This window comes from Helianthus annuus, chromosome 10, assembly GCF_002127325.2.
Source record: "Helianthus annuus cultivar XRQ/B chromosome 10, HanXRQr2.0-SUNRISE, whole genome shotgun sequence".
NCBI lineage: Eukaryota > Viridiplantae > Streptophyta > Magnoliopsida > Asterales > Asteraceae > Helianthus > Helianthus annuus.
The window spans coordinates 148,869,788-148,885,478 of NC_035442.2; the positions used below are offsets into that span (position 1 = coordinate 148,869,788).

The 15,691-nt window shown below is 42.5% G+C and overlaps 1 protein-coding gene across 1 annotated transcript; it reads right to left on the reverse strand.

Moving 5' to 3' along the window:
• Nucleotides 1–468: 468 nt before the first annotated feature.
• LOC110886003 (cytochrome b561 and DOMON domain-containing protein At5g35735) lies at nucleotides 469–2,426 on the reverse strand. The gene is made up of 3 exons (XM_022133756.2): nucleotides 1,716–2,426; nucleotides 1,295–1,549; nucleotides 469–869 (listed from the first exon to the last, which is right to left on the reverse strand). Exons 1-3 carry the CDS (start codon nucleotides 2,325–2,327, stop codon nucleotides 579–581), a joined length of 1,158 nt encoding a protein of 385 aa, XP_021989448.1. The 5' UTR covers nucleotides 2,328–2,426; the 3' UTR covers nucleotides 469–578.
• Between the last annotated feature and the right edge of the window lie 13,265 nt (nucleotides 2,427–15,691).

Sequence of the window (15,691 nt, forward strand, 5' to 3'; positions counted from 1 at the left end):
CAACAACCATATGCATAACCATTTTTTCTTTGAAAAACCCCCAAAGCCAATATTACAACACATAAGTAAAAAAAAAAATCAAAGTGGTTAAATCGCAAAAGATGGAAACTTTTGAATTAGAAGTGAAAAAATCAAATTAATCAAAGGGGTTAAATTACCAAAGATTAAAACTTTAAACTTAAATTGTCAAAGATTAAAACTTTAGGGTTAAAAAGGAAACAAAGATTAAAATTTTAAACTTAAATTGCCAAATATTAAAACTTTAGGGTAAATTGTCAAAGATTAAAACCTTAGGGTTTAAAAGGAAACAAAAATTAAAACTTTAAACTTAAATTGTCAAAAAATTAAAAGTTTAGGGTTAGAAAGGAAAGTTTCCATTTTTTTTTTTGAAAGCCTCCCAAAGCTAAAGTTACAACATATATATGCACATATAAGTTGCTTCTTTATAAGGTTTTAATTATTGATTCATATCATCAAATGTCAATACATATATATACCACCAAAAGAATTACAACTCATATCCAAAATACAAATTATGAAAATGAAAACATAACATCATCTAGCTGCTGGTCTCACCTCTAAGCTGACTGGTTGTAGCCATTGCCTGGATATTCTCTTTTCTCTTCCTGTTTCCTCTTTAAAACAATGAACCATGTGTACGCTTCCAAAATTAGTGTATTTACCACCAAAAAGATAAGTATGCCGATATAGGCCTTCTTCCACTTCTTCTCAGGGTCCAAAATGTCGAACCCTTTGAACACGTTGATGATGCTTAAGAGGATCACGGTGTATCCTATACCGTGGTGGTAAATGTTCCAGTAAAATCTGTACTTGTTGTCGGGTTTTGGCCGCAGTAGCAGAGCGAATGCCTGATTGCAAACAGAGTTTACCAGTTTAGACTCTGCTTATGATCTTAAGAGGTGAAAAAAAGAATAAAGTACACGAATGGTCCCTCTGGATTACCAAAATTTTGGTTTTGCTCCCTAGCTTTCCAAAAGTACACAGATGGTTATTGTGGTTTGCACTTCGTAATGCATTTAGTCCTTAGCTTTTTCCAAAAGTATATGAATGGTAACTGTGGTTTGCACTTTGTAACACATTTAGTATTAACTTGGACATGCTAATAACCTTTATATTTATTGGTTGGGGACTAAAGACGTTACAAAGTGCAAACCACAGGGACTATCCATGTACTTATGGAAGTCTAGGGACCAAATCCGAAAGTTTGGTAAACCACAGGGACTATCCGTGTACATTACTAAAATAAACAAGATGGTTATTTGTGAGTATATACCTGAATGGTTCCTAGGGTGAATAGCGCGATGCCGATGTTGCGGTGGGTGCCGTACTGAATACCGGTGGAGTCACTGCCTAGCTTGAGTCCGGTGGCCCATCCGGCTACACCGATTATATAGGCGGAAGCTTGGCAGGTAACATGGATGTAGAACCAGGCTGGGTTAGCTGCCTTGAACACCTTCAGATATCTTGCAGCCATGGCTCCCAATGGCATCATTACTCCCCAACTCAAAGCATTCAACACTCCATGTGTCTGTCATATTAAATTGTTATTTTTATTTATTTATTTATTTATTATATATATATCAAACTAGTTGTAAGATTTTGACTTTCACATGACATTAATTAATAAGATTCATCTGGAAAATCTGAATCTTGAAATAAAATAAAACATGATGAATCAACTACAAAGAACTTACATTTCTCCGGCGTCTCCGTGAACCGCCAGCGTTGCCGCTGTCTGCACTAGTCTGACCGGTAGCGAAATCCACCGTCCCAACCGAGTTTCTATTAGCAGAACCCATCTGATGAATCGATGGAGCTCCGTCTGAAACAGGACCCACCTGCCACACCTGGTTAAAACTCGTACGCCCGCTAGGCAACACCAAAGTTGCATATATCACCACATCGCCATTAACCATCTCCGCCGTGACCCTGGGCACATCAAAACTCAACCTGGTGGGTTGCAGCCCTGTTCCATAACCGGTAACCGATGAAGTGTAAGCTTGGACCGACCCGTTTGAGCTCACTAAGCCCACAAGAGCTTGGGCTCCAACCATACCTGAGCCACCAACATTGAGGGCCCAAGCTACCCATTGGGAGGTTGTGACTCCGGTTTGTCGGTAGGCTACGTTAACGGTGGCGTTGGTGGGGTGGTAGTTCCAGTGAAGCTGTGAGTTTAAAACAGGTAAGGCGATACATGTTGCATACACATTGTTGTTTGAGAATCTGTATGTGTTGCAATCTTGAGCATAAGAAATGGTCAAAAGTGAAAGAAAAATGCAAAAGATTGGATGAAATGATTTACCCATTTGATAAATTTTTATGGGTATTGAAGATCAATGGATAAAACAGATAAAAATCGAGTCTTGTAATGGTGTTTGGTGTGTAAATGGAGTTTATGAGAGTTATATACATACATACATACATACATATATAGAAAAAAGAGAGGGGGGGGGGGGGGAGTTGACCTGTTCTTGATCTGAAAAGTTAAAAGTTAGTAGTCTAGTGGAGATATGAAGAAATACATAAGAAAAGACGAAAGATTTTTGTAAGTTGAAAGTTGAAACACATGCATGTGTGTATGGATGATTTTATCTTAAAATATATGGTAAATAGTGAATTATTGCTTTTTCTTAAAGTTGAATGTATAATTTAATGAATAAAATAAACAAGTGGATCGTGGCATACGTGTGCTTCTAGTTGTCTAGGCCATCTTCCGTGACTGATTAATATTAAATAATATAATAATTAGTTAATTACAGCACCACCATCTATGGGCTTTGACCTAACTTCGGCTTCATCCAATATAAAACCCTTTTATTCATTTTCACGTGATCTATACATATATTTTTTTTTGTTTTTTAATATAAAGATGCAGGTGGTGTTTGTTTTTTTCAAGAAGAGCTTTCTGGTCTCTTCTGTCTGCACCGTGCAGACGCGGGAAGAGGTTTAGCCTCAGAAGAGTGTTTGTTTTTTTTTTTTTTTTGAGAAGTGCTTTTTACCTCTCCCCAGCCTCTTCCTGAGGAAGATATAAACCAAAGCTTTTTACCTCTTCTTGGCACCACCTCCACCTCCACCCCTGCTCCGCCACCACCACCCCTGCTCCGCCACCATCATCATCATCACCATCATCATCACCACCCCTGCTCCGCCACCACCATCATCATCATCGATGGGAAACAAAACCCCCAAATCGATTGGATACAAACCCCCACCTCCGCCGACACCCATCGACCTCCACCTCCGAAACCCTAAATCGATGGCAAACAAAACACCTCAAATCGATCTGTTACATCATCATCATCATCGATCTGTTAGAGAGAGAGTAGAGAGAGATCAGTGTGTGGCGGTGATGATGATGGCGGTGGTGAAGTGGTGGTGATGATGGCGGTGGTGATGATGACGGTGGTGAAGTGGTGGCGGTGGTGAAGTGGTGGCGGTGATGATGATGGCGGTGGTGCAGATTGTAGAGAGAGATCAGTGTGTTGTGTGTGTGTTTTAAAATGGTGAAGAGGTTTTATATATAAAAAAACAAACCCTCTTCTTCTTGCAACTGCAGACATTTGGTCCACCTCTTCTCCTGCAGATGTCTGCAGATGTGGCCTGCAGCAGAAGAGGTTTTCCTGCAGAAAAAACAAACAGCACCGTAGTCTATTATGTTAGCTTATTTATGAATCCTCTTGAAAATTAATATAACAAACCATTAGGGTTTGAAATTCAGCTTAAAAGGCTACCTTAAACTTTATTGGCAGTTTTTAAACATAAACGTCATTAGATCAGGGCCGGTTTTGGGCCCGGCAAACCCGTGCCGACGCCTGAGGCCCAAAATTTCGAAGGGCCTGAGAAATATTTATAAGCTTGTATATATTTATTAAATTATATATTTAGTATATTCATCCATTTAATATGCAAAACAATATTGGTGGTGTAGTGGCAAAAACCATCTTAAAATAATGCAAAGGTCTCAAGTTCTAAAATCTTTGCTCCATCACTAAGTTTTTATTTTTGTAATTCATTTATCCTTAACCATAATTTTGGGCCCAAATCTTTTCGTCGCCCGAGGCCTAAATTTTTTTAAGAGTTTTCGGGGACGGCTCTGCATTAGATATTATTTTAAATCCAATATATATGAGCATTATTTTAGGAGAAACTACATGAGGCATCCTGGTTTTTCCGAGTCCCACCCATTGCACTTTGGGTGGGGCCGTGGGGGCACTCAATTGGCTTGGTGGTCTTGTGGAGTTTTCTTCTGTTGAATGCCGTGTCACTCTTTGTGTCAGTATGGGCCCTGTTGTAATGAACAAGTGTTGGGATTGAACCCTACCAGAGGAACAGATAATGTAAAGTCAAAACCGGATCACATCAGTGGACTAACAATAAGCAGCAGCCTACACTTTGCTTTCCCCTTGAATGTGGCTCAAACATCTGATATGCTCCAAAGTACTGTCTATGTCAACATCTGCTGGCCTACAACTGCTGATCAACACAAAGACTGATGAAGACTAAAAGCCCTACTGTTCAATCTGCTGCCTTGAGTCAAGCACTGCTGTTCATGACAAGTACTGCTAGGTTCACAGCAGTGGAATGATGCAGCAGCATTTCTATTCATCTTATGTAAACTTTATACACTATTAGTAGTTAGCAAAGCAGTAGTTGTATAGATCAGTAGATAGAGTCTGTTAGGTTGTTAGATGTCACTTTCATGGTGACGTCAGCTGAGATGCTTCAGTGGTTTGATTTGCCTATAAATGTAACAGTACTCTGTACTGTTACATTTGATCGTTTTGAGTGAGTTTTTCTCCTCAATTCAATCCTTTCAGAAGAGTGTTTGTTTTTTTTTTTTTTTTTGAGAAGTGCTTTTTACCTCTCCCCAGCCTCTTCCTGAGGAAGATATAAACCAAAGCTTTTTACCTCTTCTTGGCACCACCTCCACCTCCACCCCTGCTCCGCCACCACCACCCCTGCTCCGCCACCATCATCATCATCACCATCATCATCACCACCCCTGCTCCGCCACCATCATCATCATCATCGATGGGAAACAAAACCCCCAAATCGATTGGATACAAACCCCCACCTCCGCCGACACCCATCGACCTCCACCTCCGAAACCCTAAATCGATGGCAAACAAAACACCTCAAATCGATCTGTTACATCATCATCATCATCGATCTGTTAGAGAGAGAGTAGAGAGAGATCAGTGTGTGGCGGTGATGATGATGGCGGTGGTGAAGTGGTGGTGATGATGGCGGTGGTGATGATGACGGTGGTGAAGTGGTGGCGGTGGTGAAGTGGTGGCGGTGATGATGATGGCGGTGGTGCAGATTGTAGAGAGAGATCAGTGTGTTGTGTGTGTGTTTTAAAATGGTGAAGAGGTTTTATATATAAAAAAAACAAACCCTCTTCTTCTTGCAACTGCAGACATTTGGTCCACCTCTTCTCCTGCAGATGTCTGCAGATGTGGCCTGCAGCAGAAGAGGTTTTCCTGCAGAAAAAACAAACAGCACCGTAGTCTATTATGTTAGCTTATTTATGAATCCTCTTGAAAATTAATATAACAAACCATTAGGGTTTGAAATTCAGCTTAAAAGGCTACCTTAAACTTTATTGGCAGTTTTTAAACATAAACGTCATTAGATCAGGGCCGGTTTTGGGCCCGGCAAACCCGTGCCGACGCCTGAGGCCCAAAATTTCGAAGGGCCTGAGAAATATTTATAAGCTTGTATATATTTATTAAATTATATATTTAGTATATTCATCCATTTAATATGCAAAACAATATTGGTGGTGTAGTGGCAAAAACCATCTTAAAATAATGCAAAGGTCTCAAGTTCTAAAATCTTTGCTCCATCACTAAGTTTTTATTTTTGTAATTCATTTATCCTTAACCATAATTTTGGGCCCAAATCTTTTCGTCGCCCGAGGCCTAAATTTTTTTAAGAGTTTTCGGGGACGGCTCTGCATTAGATATTATTTTAAATCCAATATATATGAGCATTATTTTAGGAGAAACTACATGAGGCATCCTGGTTTTTCCGAGTCCCACCCATTGCACTTTGGGTGGGGCCGTGGGGGCACTCAATTGGCTTGGTGGTCTTGTGGAGTTTTCTTCTGTTGAATGCCGTGTCACTCTTTGTGTCAGTATGGGCCCTGTTGTAATGAACAAGTGTTGGGATTGAACCCTACCAGAGGAACAGATAATGTAAAGTCAAAACCGGATCACATCAGTGGACTAACAATAAGCAGCAGCCTACACTTTGCTTTCCCCTTGAATGTGGCTCAAACATCTGATATGCTCCAAAGTACTGTCTATGTCAACATCTGCTGGCCTACAACTGCTGATCAACACAAAGACTGATGAAGACTAAAAGCCCTACTGTTCAATCTGCTGCCTTGAGTCAAGCACTGCTGTTCATGACAAGTACTGCTAGGTTCACAGCAGTGGAATGATGCAGCAGCATTTCTATTCATCTTATGTAAACTTTATACACTATTAGTAGTTAGCAAAGCAGTAGTTGTATAGATCAGTAGATAGAGTCTGTTAGGTTGTTAGATGTCACTTTCATGGTGACGTCAGCTGAGATGCTTCAGTGGTTTGATTTGCCTATAAATGTAACAGTACTCTGTACTGTTACATTTGATCGTTTTGAGTGAGTTTTTCTCCTCAATTCAATCCTTTCATCTTGTACAACCAACCTTGGGGTATCAGACTGAGGGGGAGCTTAGTATTGTAAGCATGCTTGTAATCTTTTGATTTTCATTGTAATCATCCAACTTAATGAGAAAGCATATGTTTATCAAACTATTCTCCTCTTTGATTATGTTTATAAAGTTTGTATTCATTTCCGCTGCACTTTACATTGTTTTATATCCATTGATTTGTCAAATTCTTACAAACAAGCATAATCATGACAGCCTCCGATCCTAACAACAAGCTTTCAATTGGGAAGTGCGATGAGTCGATGTAGATAATTTGTCATTCAAAAAAAGGAGAAACTACATGAGCCGTTGTCAAGGGTGAAGTTATAAAACTTGCCTCTTATGATTGTACAAGAAGCTTCATGTTCAACTGAATATACACTTAACATGCTATGTTTGACAGACTTGTCTCGTATGTTTTACTGTTTCTAGTATTCATAATTTTTCCTATATAGAGTTAGCAAAAATGAATAGTCATAATTGTATATTGTATAAATGGTAAATACATATAGGGTGGAGATACAATAGGAAGTTTATTTGGCTAGGAAGGCTAGGAAGTGATCTTGACCATCCATTTAGTTAATCAAGGGCTAAGATTAAATCAGAGAAATTGAAGGGAAGAAAAGAGGCGCGTGAGTTTGTTTAGGGGCATTCTAGTCAATCCAAGCCAATAGTTTCTCTCTCCTCCAATTCCCCCCCACTTTTTAAACGTTAATAACTCTTTCATACGACATTATTTTTTTTATAAAAATTGCATCAAAAAACGAGCGTTTTTTATCTTTAAAACGAGTATACTATTGCTATATTAAAAAAAATGTAAAACCCAGTTGCGTAAAACGCAATAGAAAAACCCCCAGTTACGTAAAACGCAATGAAAAAAAACATAAAAAATGACATTTTTCTAAAACGCAATGCACCAAAAAACACAAAGAAATGACTTAATTGTAAGACGCAATGGCCAGAAAACACAAAGAAATGTCTTATTTCTAAAACGCAATAGCCTAAAAACTCAAAAGAAAATGTACTTTCTAAAACGCAATGGACTGAAAAACACATAAAAAATGTTTTACCTAAAACGCAATGCACCAAAAACACAAAGAAATGTCTTATTTGTAAAACGCAATGGCCAGAAAACACTTAAAAATGACTCATTCTAAAACGCAATGGACTGAAAACAACTAAAAAATGTGTTTTACTTAAAACGCAATGACTAAAAACACTTAAAAATGTGTTTTTTTCTAAAAGGCAATAACCAGAAAACACATAAAACTCTCTTATTTCTAAAACGCAATGGATTTTGCTGTAATAAAAATGCATCAGAAAAATTAATTTTTCAGAAATTGGCTCATTTCGAAGACAGTAATTCGTAGACAGTTCACAGACAATTCACAGACAGTTCACAGACAGTTTTATGTGTCCATTGCGTTTTAGAAATAAGAGAGTTTTATGTGTTTTCTAATTGTCTGTGAACTGTCTGTGAATTGTCTCTGCCCCTTGGACCCAGCCAGGGGCGCTGCCCCCTGACCCCCGCCAAGATCGTAAAACGCAATGAATAAATCAAAAATCCAGATCGTAAAAATGAAATTAAAGAATTTCTTACATGGATCGAAGTGATTTCTTCAACAATTAACGATTTTTGAATGATTGAAACACTTATCAGCCCTCGAATTGGACGGATCAAGTGATTATCTTCAAAAAAAAAAAAAAAAAAAAAACCGGAAAAAACGAGATTTTGTATGAAATTAAACTGGGTTTTCTTCAAAAAAAGCTGAAGAACACGTTGATCGGGTGTTTGAATCATTGATTGGTGATGAAAATCGCACTATAATGTAGTGATTATTAAGATAGAAAGTGAAGAAATGATTGAAGATGGTGGGTTTTGAAAATGATGGGTTTTGAAGTTACTGGGTTTGGAAAAGGAAGAAAAAAGGGTTGGATTGACTAAAATACCCTTTTTCTTTATTTTAAATGTTGCCACGTGTCCTAATCCTATTGCTTCCTACACTTCCTAGTCAAAATAAACTTCCTATTTGATCTTTTCCCGATACATACAATAATAATAAGTTTAAAGGCAAAAGGGTCATACCTTAAACATATTAATTAAGTAAATCCGAAGAAAATAAAAAAATTGCATCTGCAATTCATTTTTACGTTTTGTAAGGTGTCATTCTCATATTCGAACCGTAATTTGCTCTAATTAAAATATCAGTAGCCACATGCGTATAATTATTAATTCATTAACAAATAGCGTATTATCGAATTAATTAAGCCAATATTGTAATCCTAGTAACATGTAGTATTAAGGTCGATTTGTTATAACGGCCACATTCAATCAACCTTGATGAAACAATGGTTAATCGGGCAGGGTTAACTCACTGGTGAAGGGTCAATCCCTTCCTCTCGAGGATCGCTGGCTGGATCACCGGTGGGTTGATCTCCTGCACAAGAAAACAAACCGTGACTCGTAACAAGGAGGATGGGGTGGGGGGTGCTCATTGTTACCACTCTCCGGCGTGAGAATCAGTAATTTGCTTGGGAATCAAAGTAAGATAGTAGTAGTAGTGAGAGAGTTGTGAAGAGATACCTCAAACCTGGTTTGGGGTTGGTATTTATAGCCGAGGAGTGAAGGAGGAGGTGGATGGATAGACTGACGGCATGCTGCACCTTTGCAGGTGTGTCAGACATGTCGGCCGGGGAGACGACGCCACGTCAGTCTGTCGCTTACGTAGACCTGACAGGTGACTGCCATTGGTTCCACTTGCACTGTGGTGTCAGTCCCACTTGTTTGAGCGTATAGGATGCGGTGCGAGCCGCATCGCTGCCTGCGGTAACATCTGATGTTATCGCGTCTCTTGCTTGTGATCAAGAAATACGCGAGATGCGGTGCTGGCCGCATCGTCGCCTGTGGTGACTGTTGCTGTTATCTAGCTTCCTTGTATTGATAGAAGTGTTCACTGGACGCGGTGCGAGGCCGCATCGCTGTGAATACTTCCGTTTTCATACATCAGATGTGATGCTATGTCGCATCACTCTACCGTTCTCATGTTCCAGGTAAGTCCTCCTTCATTACTAGATAGATTGGATTCAACCCTTGTGTCGACGCGTTCTCGCATGGGCACAAGTAGGTTGTTGGCTGGTGGGGGTTTTGATAAGGGTAATGGTCACTCGCGGTCGATGCTGACGCGAGATCTAGGACCATACCCCTTCAAGTCCCCCCAGTCTAGTGTTGCTGCCACATGCAAGTTGTATGTGGGAGGAGTACTGGACTATGGTGTTTAGAAGGTAGTTTGGAGTCTGGAGAAGATCCTAGACCATGTGGATGGTCTTCTCTGTTTGTAAATCAAGCTGGAGGTCTGGAAGGGTCATTTGACGCCTCTTCCGTACCGGTGAAAATGTTTCGTCTGATGCGAAATTCTCAGCCTTTGGCTGGTTGCCACCTGTTGGTGTGCCGGACCAACTGTGGGAATTAGTTGGAGGAAGTATACAAACTTCGAACCAATCTGTGAGATGGTGGTTGAAGGTGTGCACAAACTTCGAACCAACCTTTGAAGTGGTGAATGAAGAAGAGAGCATGTTGTTCCCATGATTGGATATCTAATGATGATTCCTTTCGTGGGGTGTTCATGTTCTTCCCATTAGCTCTCAAGTAACCGCACGTCCTTTGCGGTTACCTCGTTGCTTAACATTGTTGGCCACGGTTGTGGGAACAACGTTGGGTACTTGCGTCATTGTTGGCCATGTTTGGTCGAACAATGTGATTCTGGATAACGGTCAAATAAACATGATCATAGGCATGGTAATGCCTACCATTGTTTATTCTATCCAACTTACAAGTAGGGTAACAAAGTCATAAGCAGACTTGTTACCGTTTGTTCGATCGCTTGTTGTTCGACAAGGGCTCGTATGATCATTGGGGATCTTGTCCGCATCTCTTCCTTAGGAACCTTCCTTCACGCTCCAATACCGAGGAGTTTTTCCTTAAAGTAGTTTCGTTCCTCGATGTGGAGTTAGTTGTGGCTCTTCCGTAACAACCATTTGCGGAAGCTATGGTTATGTCCGCAGCGACTCATGAGTGTCTGCGGTTTTGCATTCCCATATTCGCTCGAAACGGGTGTGTTGCTCGGATGTGGCTCTTGAAGGTTCAGGAGTCAGGGTTGCTGATGTGCGCACGCGTACATTCCCTTCCTTCTTCTTGTTAAAGAAGGGGTGCATGCACCCTCTGTGGTTGTGAACCGGACAGGAGGGATTTGAAGCTTGAAGAGAATGAAGGCAATGCGGTTTACCTGTTTCTGAGATGCGGTTCAGTCCAAAGAACAACGCTGGTTCTGAGCATCTGACACACCTGAACGGGCTCGTGTGTGTCATTTCCGCATATTCCACGTGTGCTCGTGGGTAGTGCGGACAGGTATTATACCCCCTTATAGTGTGGAGATATATATTTTTGCCTATTTTTAGGGGTATGTAAAAAAACGACATGCGGTATGGGTTATGGTGCGGTATACCAGAGAAACCGCATGCCGCTTGTAATTGGATAAGGTAGTCGCTTTTTGTTGCATACGTGGCTGATCTCACGTGTGAGTTGGTGGAAGTTGGTGAGATCTTTCTGGCATGTGCTGAAATGAAAGGACGTTTGCACTGCCCGAGGCATTAAATGCACTGTAACAAGGAGTGTAAACGTCTCCTATGTCAGGCGCGTGGGCGGCCACGCGCGCGTGATAATCGTCAGCGGAAGCGGCGCTTGACACGTGGTGTCGCGCAATTCGCTCTTTTTGAACGTGATGATTCGTTTTCTCCCTTCTCATTAATTGCGATGGGTATATAAGGGGAAACCGTTCGTGGTTTCCCCTCACTTGTTCGAAATTTCAAAAATTTGCCGGTGAGAGAAACCTTTTCTTTGTCTTCTCCGATGATATTTCTTGAACTTCCGGTGAGGTTGATTTGAGTTTCTCGAACTCGTTCTTTCTGTTGTTCATATTTCTGATGGCTGAACCCTCGAATGTACACAATGTGGAGGGTGAAAACCCTGAACAGCCGGTAGTGGCGGCTGATGAAGACGAAGACGATGATGTTGATGTTCCCGGTGGTGGGTTACCGGTGTTGAAATGGTCGAAGGGTGGTTTTAAAATCCTGAAAACCACCGTTCAAATGGCCGACGAGTGAGATGCTACTTACCCACAAGAGGGGGATACCGGTGCCGATGCTCCGGCCTGCTATATTTCTTAGTGGGCTGATTTTTTCACCGAAGGCAACTTTAGGTTGCCGGTGACGGTGTTTGTTGCGGAGGTGTTGGAGTATTACTATCTCCATATCTCCCAACTTAGTCCCTTTGGAATGTTCCGAATCCGGAACTTTGAATATACTTTCCGTGCCCACGGCTTGCCCATTACTGTTGAAAATTTCCGGCGATTCTACCAGTTGACGGTGAACACTAGTTTTTTCTCTTTTACTCAACGGCATGGGAGCTTGAAGTTGATGACGCCTCCTAAGGGTGTGACAGGCTGGAAGAAGAAATTCTTCTATGTTAAAGCCTGTGCGGTCTATGCCAGCATGTCTTTCAGGAATGTCAACGTTGGAGTTTCTGATGAAGATATTCCTGTTGCCACCGCAAAGACTGTGGATTGGTTTTCTAGGCTGCGGCCTATTGAACTCAAGAAGTTGGATAACAATCAGCTGTGGGTGTTGCGGATGATGCTCATTAGGCCGGATAGGAAGGCAAGGCCCGTTTTGCGGGAAAAGAGTGGTGGTAAGTTTGTTACTCTTTGTTGTTTTCCTTCCTAGTCCTTGTAGTAACATGCATGCATGTGTTGTATCAGTGGATGCGGTTGGCTTGTGGAGAATGTTCGAGCCCGATTTCGAGGGCCGGGTTGAGCTTATTGCGGTTGAGTTGAAGGAAGGCTTCAACCTAGAAATTCTTAGCAACTTCCGCGTACCGACGCGCGCAATGCTGAATGCCCCTGTGCCGGGAGACGCAAGAGGTATTTCGTAAGTTGCATCTGTTTTTCCAGTGTATCTTGTTAACTGGTTTTCTTGACTGTTTCAATGCAGCTATCCTTGCGGATTTGGGGAAGTTTGAGAAGCGCATCCCCAAAAAGCATGCGGAGAAGAAACGGTGAAGAAAACCGCGTGGGGTCATGGCAAGGGGAGGGCTGAAGGCCCAGTTGCCCCTTCTTTAGTGTCTGAAGCCGCAGGTACCTATCGATCTTGTTATCGCGAATATACCGATTACGTGGTAGTATCTGACACCCTTGAGAGTTTGGGTGTTATAGGTAGTGGTGCGGCTGCGGGTGGAACTGCTGCGGGTCCCCCCGTTGTTGGTGAGAAAAGAGGACCAGAGCAGAAGGCTGCTGGTGGTGGTGAAACAAAACGTCGGAAACTGCAGTCCAAAAGGGCGGCTCCGGCGCAAAAGAAACCTGCGGTTGCTGCTGGTAAGTATATCTTTTTTCATTGTTCTGTATGTACAATGTGTTGGATTAACAATTGTTGCTCTTTGTGTTGCAGGATCCCAAGATGCAGGGTTTTCTTTTTTTGACTTCCTTTCGTCTCCCTTGCATACCGCTGCTGCGGGTGTGGGGGTGCCGAAGGAGCCTGTTGTGCCCAAGGAACCTGCAACACCTTTTGTTGGGCCGGTTCGCGATCCCATCGTGGAGAAGACGGTGGAAAAGACTGCGGCCCAGATTTTCGATACTGTCGATTCCTCTGACAATCTGATCTCTCCTAATGAGGGTGATGGATTGGACTTGAGGTTTTCAGATGCTGGTAAGCAGAAGTCTGATGCTGAGGTGCGGCAGCATGATGCTGAGCCGCCTAAATCTTCTGCTAATGAGAAGGCTGCTGGTTCTACTTCTGGTGGTGCGGGTTCCAATGAGTCTCCCATTCAGCCTGGGGAGTCTGAATTGGAGTACTATTACCGCACCTACACGCAGGATCGCGGTACCGCGTATCATCGACCCCCCTGGACTGTTATGCAGGGGGATGATGTTTCTAACGATCCTTCCGCGTGTAGGGAGATTCTGGGTGGTTTGGGTACCCCCTTTGAAGTTGAACGTGCCCGTGCCGCGCCTCGTGAGCTGCGCATCAACCAGCTCTCTACAATGTTAGTAGGAACTTCCATTGTGGCGAATGCCATTTTGGAAGATTACAAGGTGCTGGGTCGCCGCGAGAAGAAGCTGCTCGCTTGCGGGCGGAAGCAGAGGGGTTGGTGAAGGCTGCTCGTGAGGGTGCGGAGCAGCTTGAAAGGGATAGAGCTGCTTTTGAGAAGCAGAAACAAACCACGGAGTAGGCTGCCACTGCTCAGCTGAAACAGGTTCGTACTCTTGCCAAACTTCTTTCTGATGAACGCAAGGATTGGAATGAAAAGTTTTCCAATGAGCGCAAGAAGTGGAATGAGTCCTGGGCTAAGCAGAATGATAATCTGTTTCGTGCTCGTCAGGAGTTAACGAATGCCAAGGCAGCGAACGCTGCTTTGGTCAAAGAAAAGGCTGCAGCTGAGGCGGTTGCGGTTAAGGCGTAACAAGCAGAGGCCCTGGCTGTTAAGGCGCTGGGAGAGGCCAAGGAAACGGGGGCCCGTACTGCGAAGGCCCTTGATGAGGCCAAAGAGAGCGAAAACCGCACTTCGAAGGCTCTGGAAGAGGCGAACCCTGAGCGTACCCGCTTGAGTAAGGTTGTTGCCTGTCTTCAGGTATGATTCGTTATTCCTATTGTATTTTTCTTTCTGCTTTTTTGCGAGTGTTCACTGATTTTGAGTAAACTGTTTTTTGCTCTTTGAAAGGCTGACGTTAAGGCCCGGGAGGTCGCGGTTAAAGACCTTACTGCCCGCGTATCGGTTGCGGAAGAGCGGGCTGATGCTGCTGTTGAGGCCAAGGATGCCTTGACATCTTCTTTTAACCAGCTTGAGGCTGACCGCGAGTGGATGCGGAGTCACGGTATCGCGCGTGTAAGTATCCCTTGCCTTTATATTTGTTTGGATTAGTATCCGAGTCTTATCATCCTTTTACTGCAGATTGTTCAGGCCATCATGGATGCACCTGAGACCGCAACTGGTTTGGACTTGGTTAAGGAACGTGCCCGCGATGCCGGTTTTAAAGCTGGTTATAACCGCTGCATTGCTCATATGAACGTCATGTCTATAGGCGGTGTTATCGAAGAGCGATCCGGGTTTCGTGACGTGGACACTGAAGGTCGCCTGAACGCAGCTGTAGCCTCTTTTTATGATACGTCCCTCGCTTGTGTGGAGGAGTTGGACGACTGTTTAGAGGCTGCGGATTACGTTGACCGGCTGCGGATGCTGTATGCTGATGCAGAAGAGGAAAATCCCGCTGGTGGCGGTCAAGATGACGCGGGTACCAGTGGTACAAAATACGGTTTAGGTTGGCTAGTGTGCCCCCTTTTTGTCTTCCTCTTGTATATGATAGGAACTTTATGTAAATCCATTAAGCATCGCGTGGGTGCTTGAATTTTTTGAATATAAAGTTTATTGTTCAATTTGTACAAGTGTTTTTAATTCTTTCATGTTTGAACGTATGTATGCGGATCTCTACCCATTGTGAGTGGGGTCGAGTGTACTCCATACTGTTGCGGTATGAGTACGCGTCAATTCCATTGTTTACCTTGTTAGGGTTTTAGGATCGTGTAAGCTTTGTAAAAAACTTGTATATCCAGAACTCTACCCATTTGTGAATGGGGTCAAGTATACTCCATACCTTTGTCGTATGAGTATGCGTCAATTCTATTTTTTACCTTGTTAGGGTTTTAGAATCGTGTAAGGTTTGTAAAAAGTTGTCTATCCGGCCGGATAGATACTTAATATTTTGCCCTTTTTTTCTGGCCTATTACAATATTTGTGTGTGGTTGGCACTTTGTGTGGGTATCGCGAATGAAGATTTTGTCAATCTGTTTTTGCGGATACCGCAAAGTGGAACACGCATTTGTAATAGTAGTAACAAACAATATTGCATTGAATTGCTCGTTTATTTA

Coding starts and splice junctions, on each gene's coding strand:
- LOC110886003 (XM_022133756.2), bottom strand. CDS start 2,327: ATGGGTAAATCATTTCATCCAATCTTTTGCATTTTTCTTTCACTTTTG. Junction 1,550..1,715: donor CACGGAGACGCCGGAGAAAT/GTAAGTTCTTTG, acceptor TTAATATGACAG/ACACATGGAGTGTTGAATGC. Junction 870..1,294: donor TCACCCTAGGAACCATTCAG/GTATATACTCAC, acceptor GTTTGCAATCAG/GCATTCGCTCTGCTACTGCG.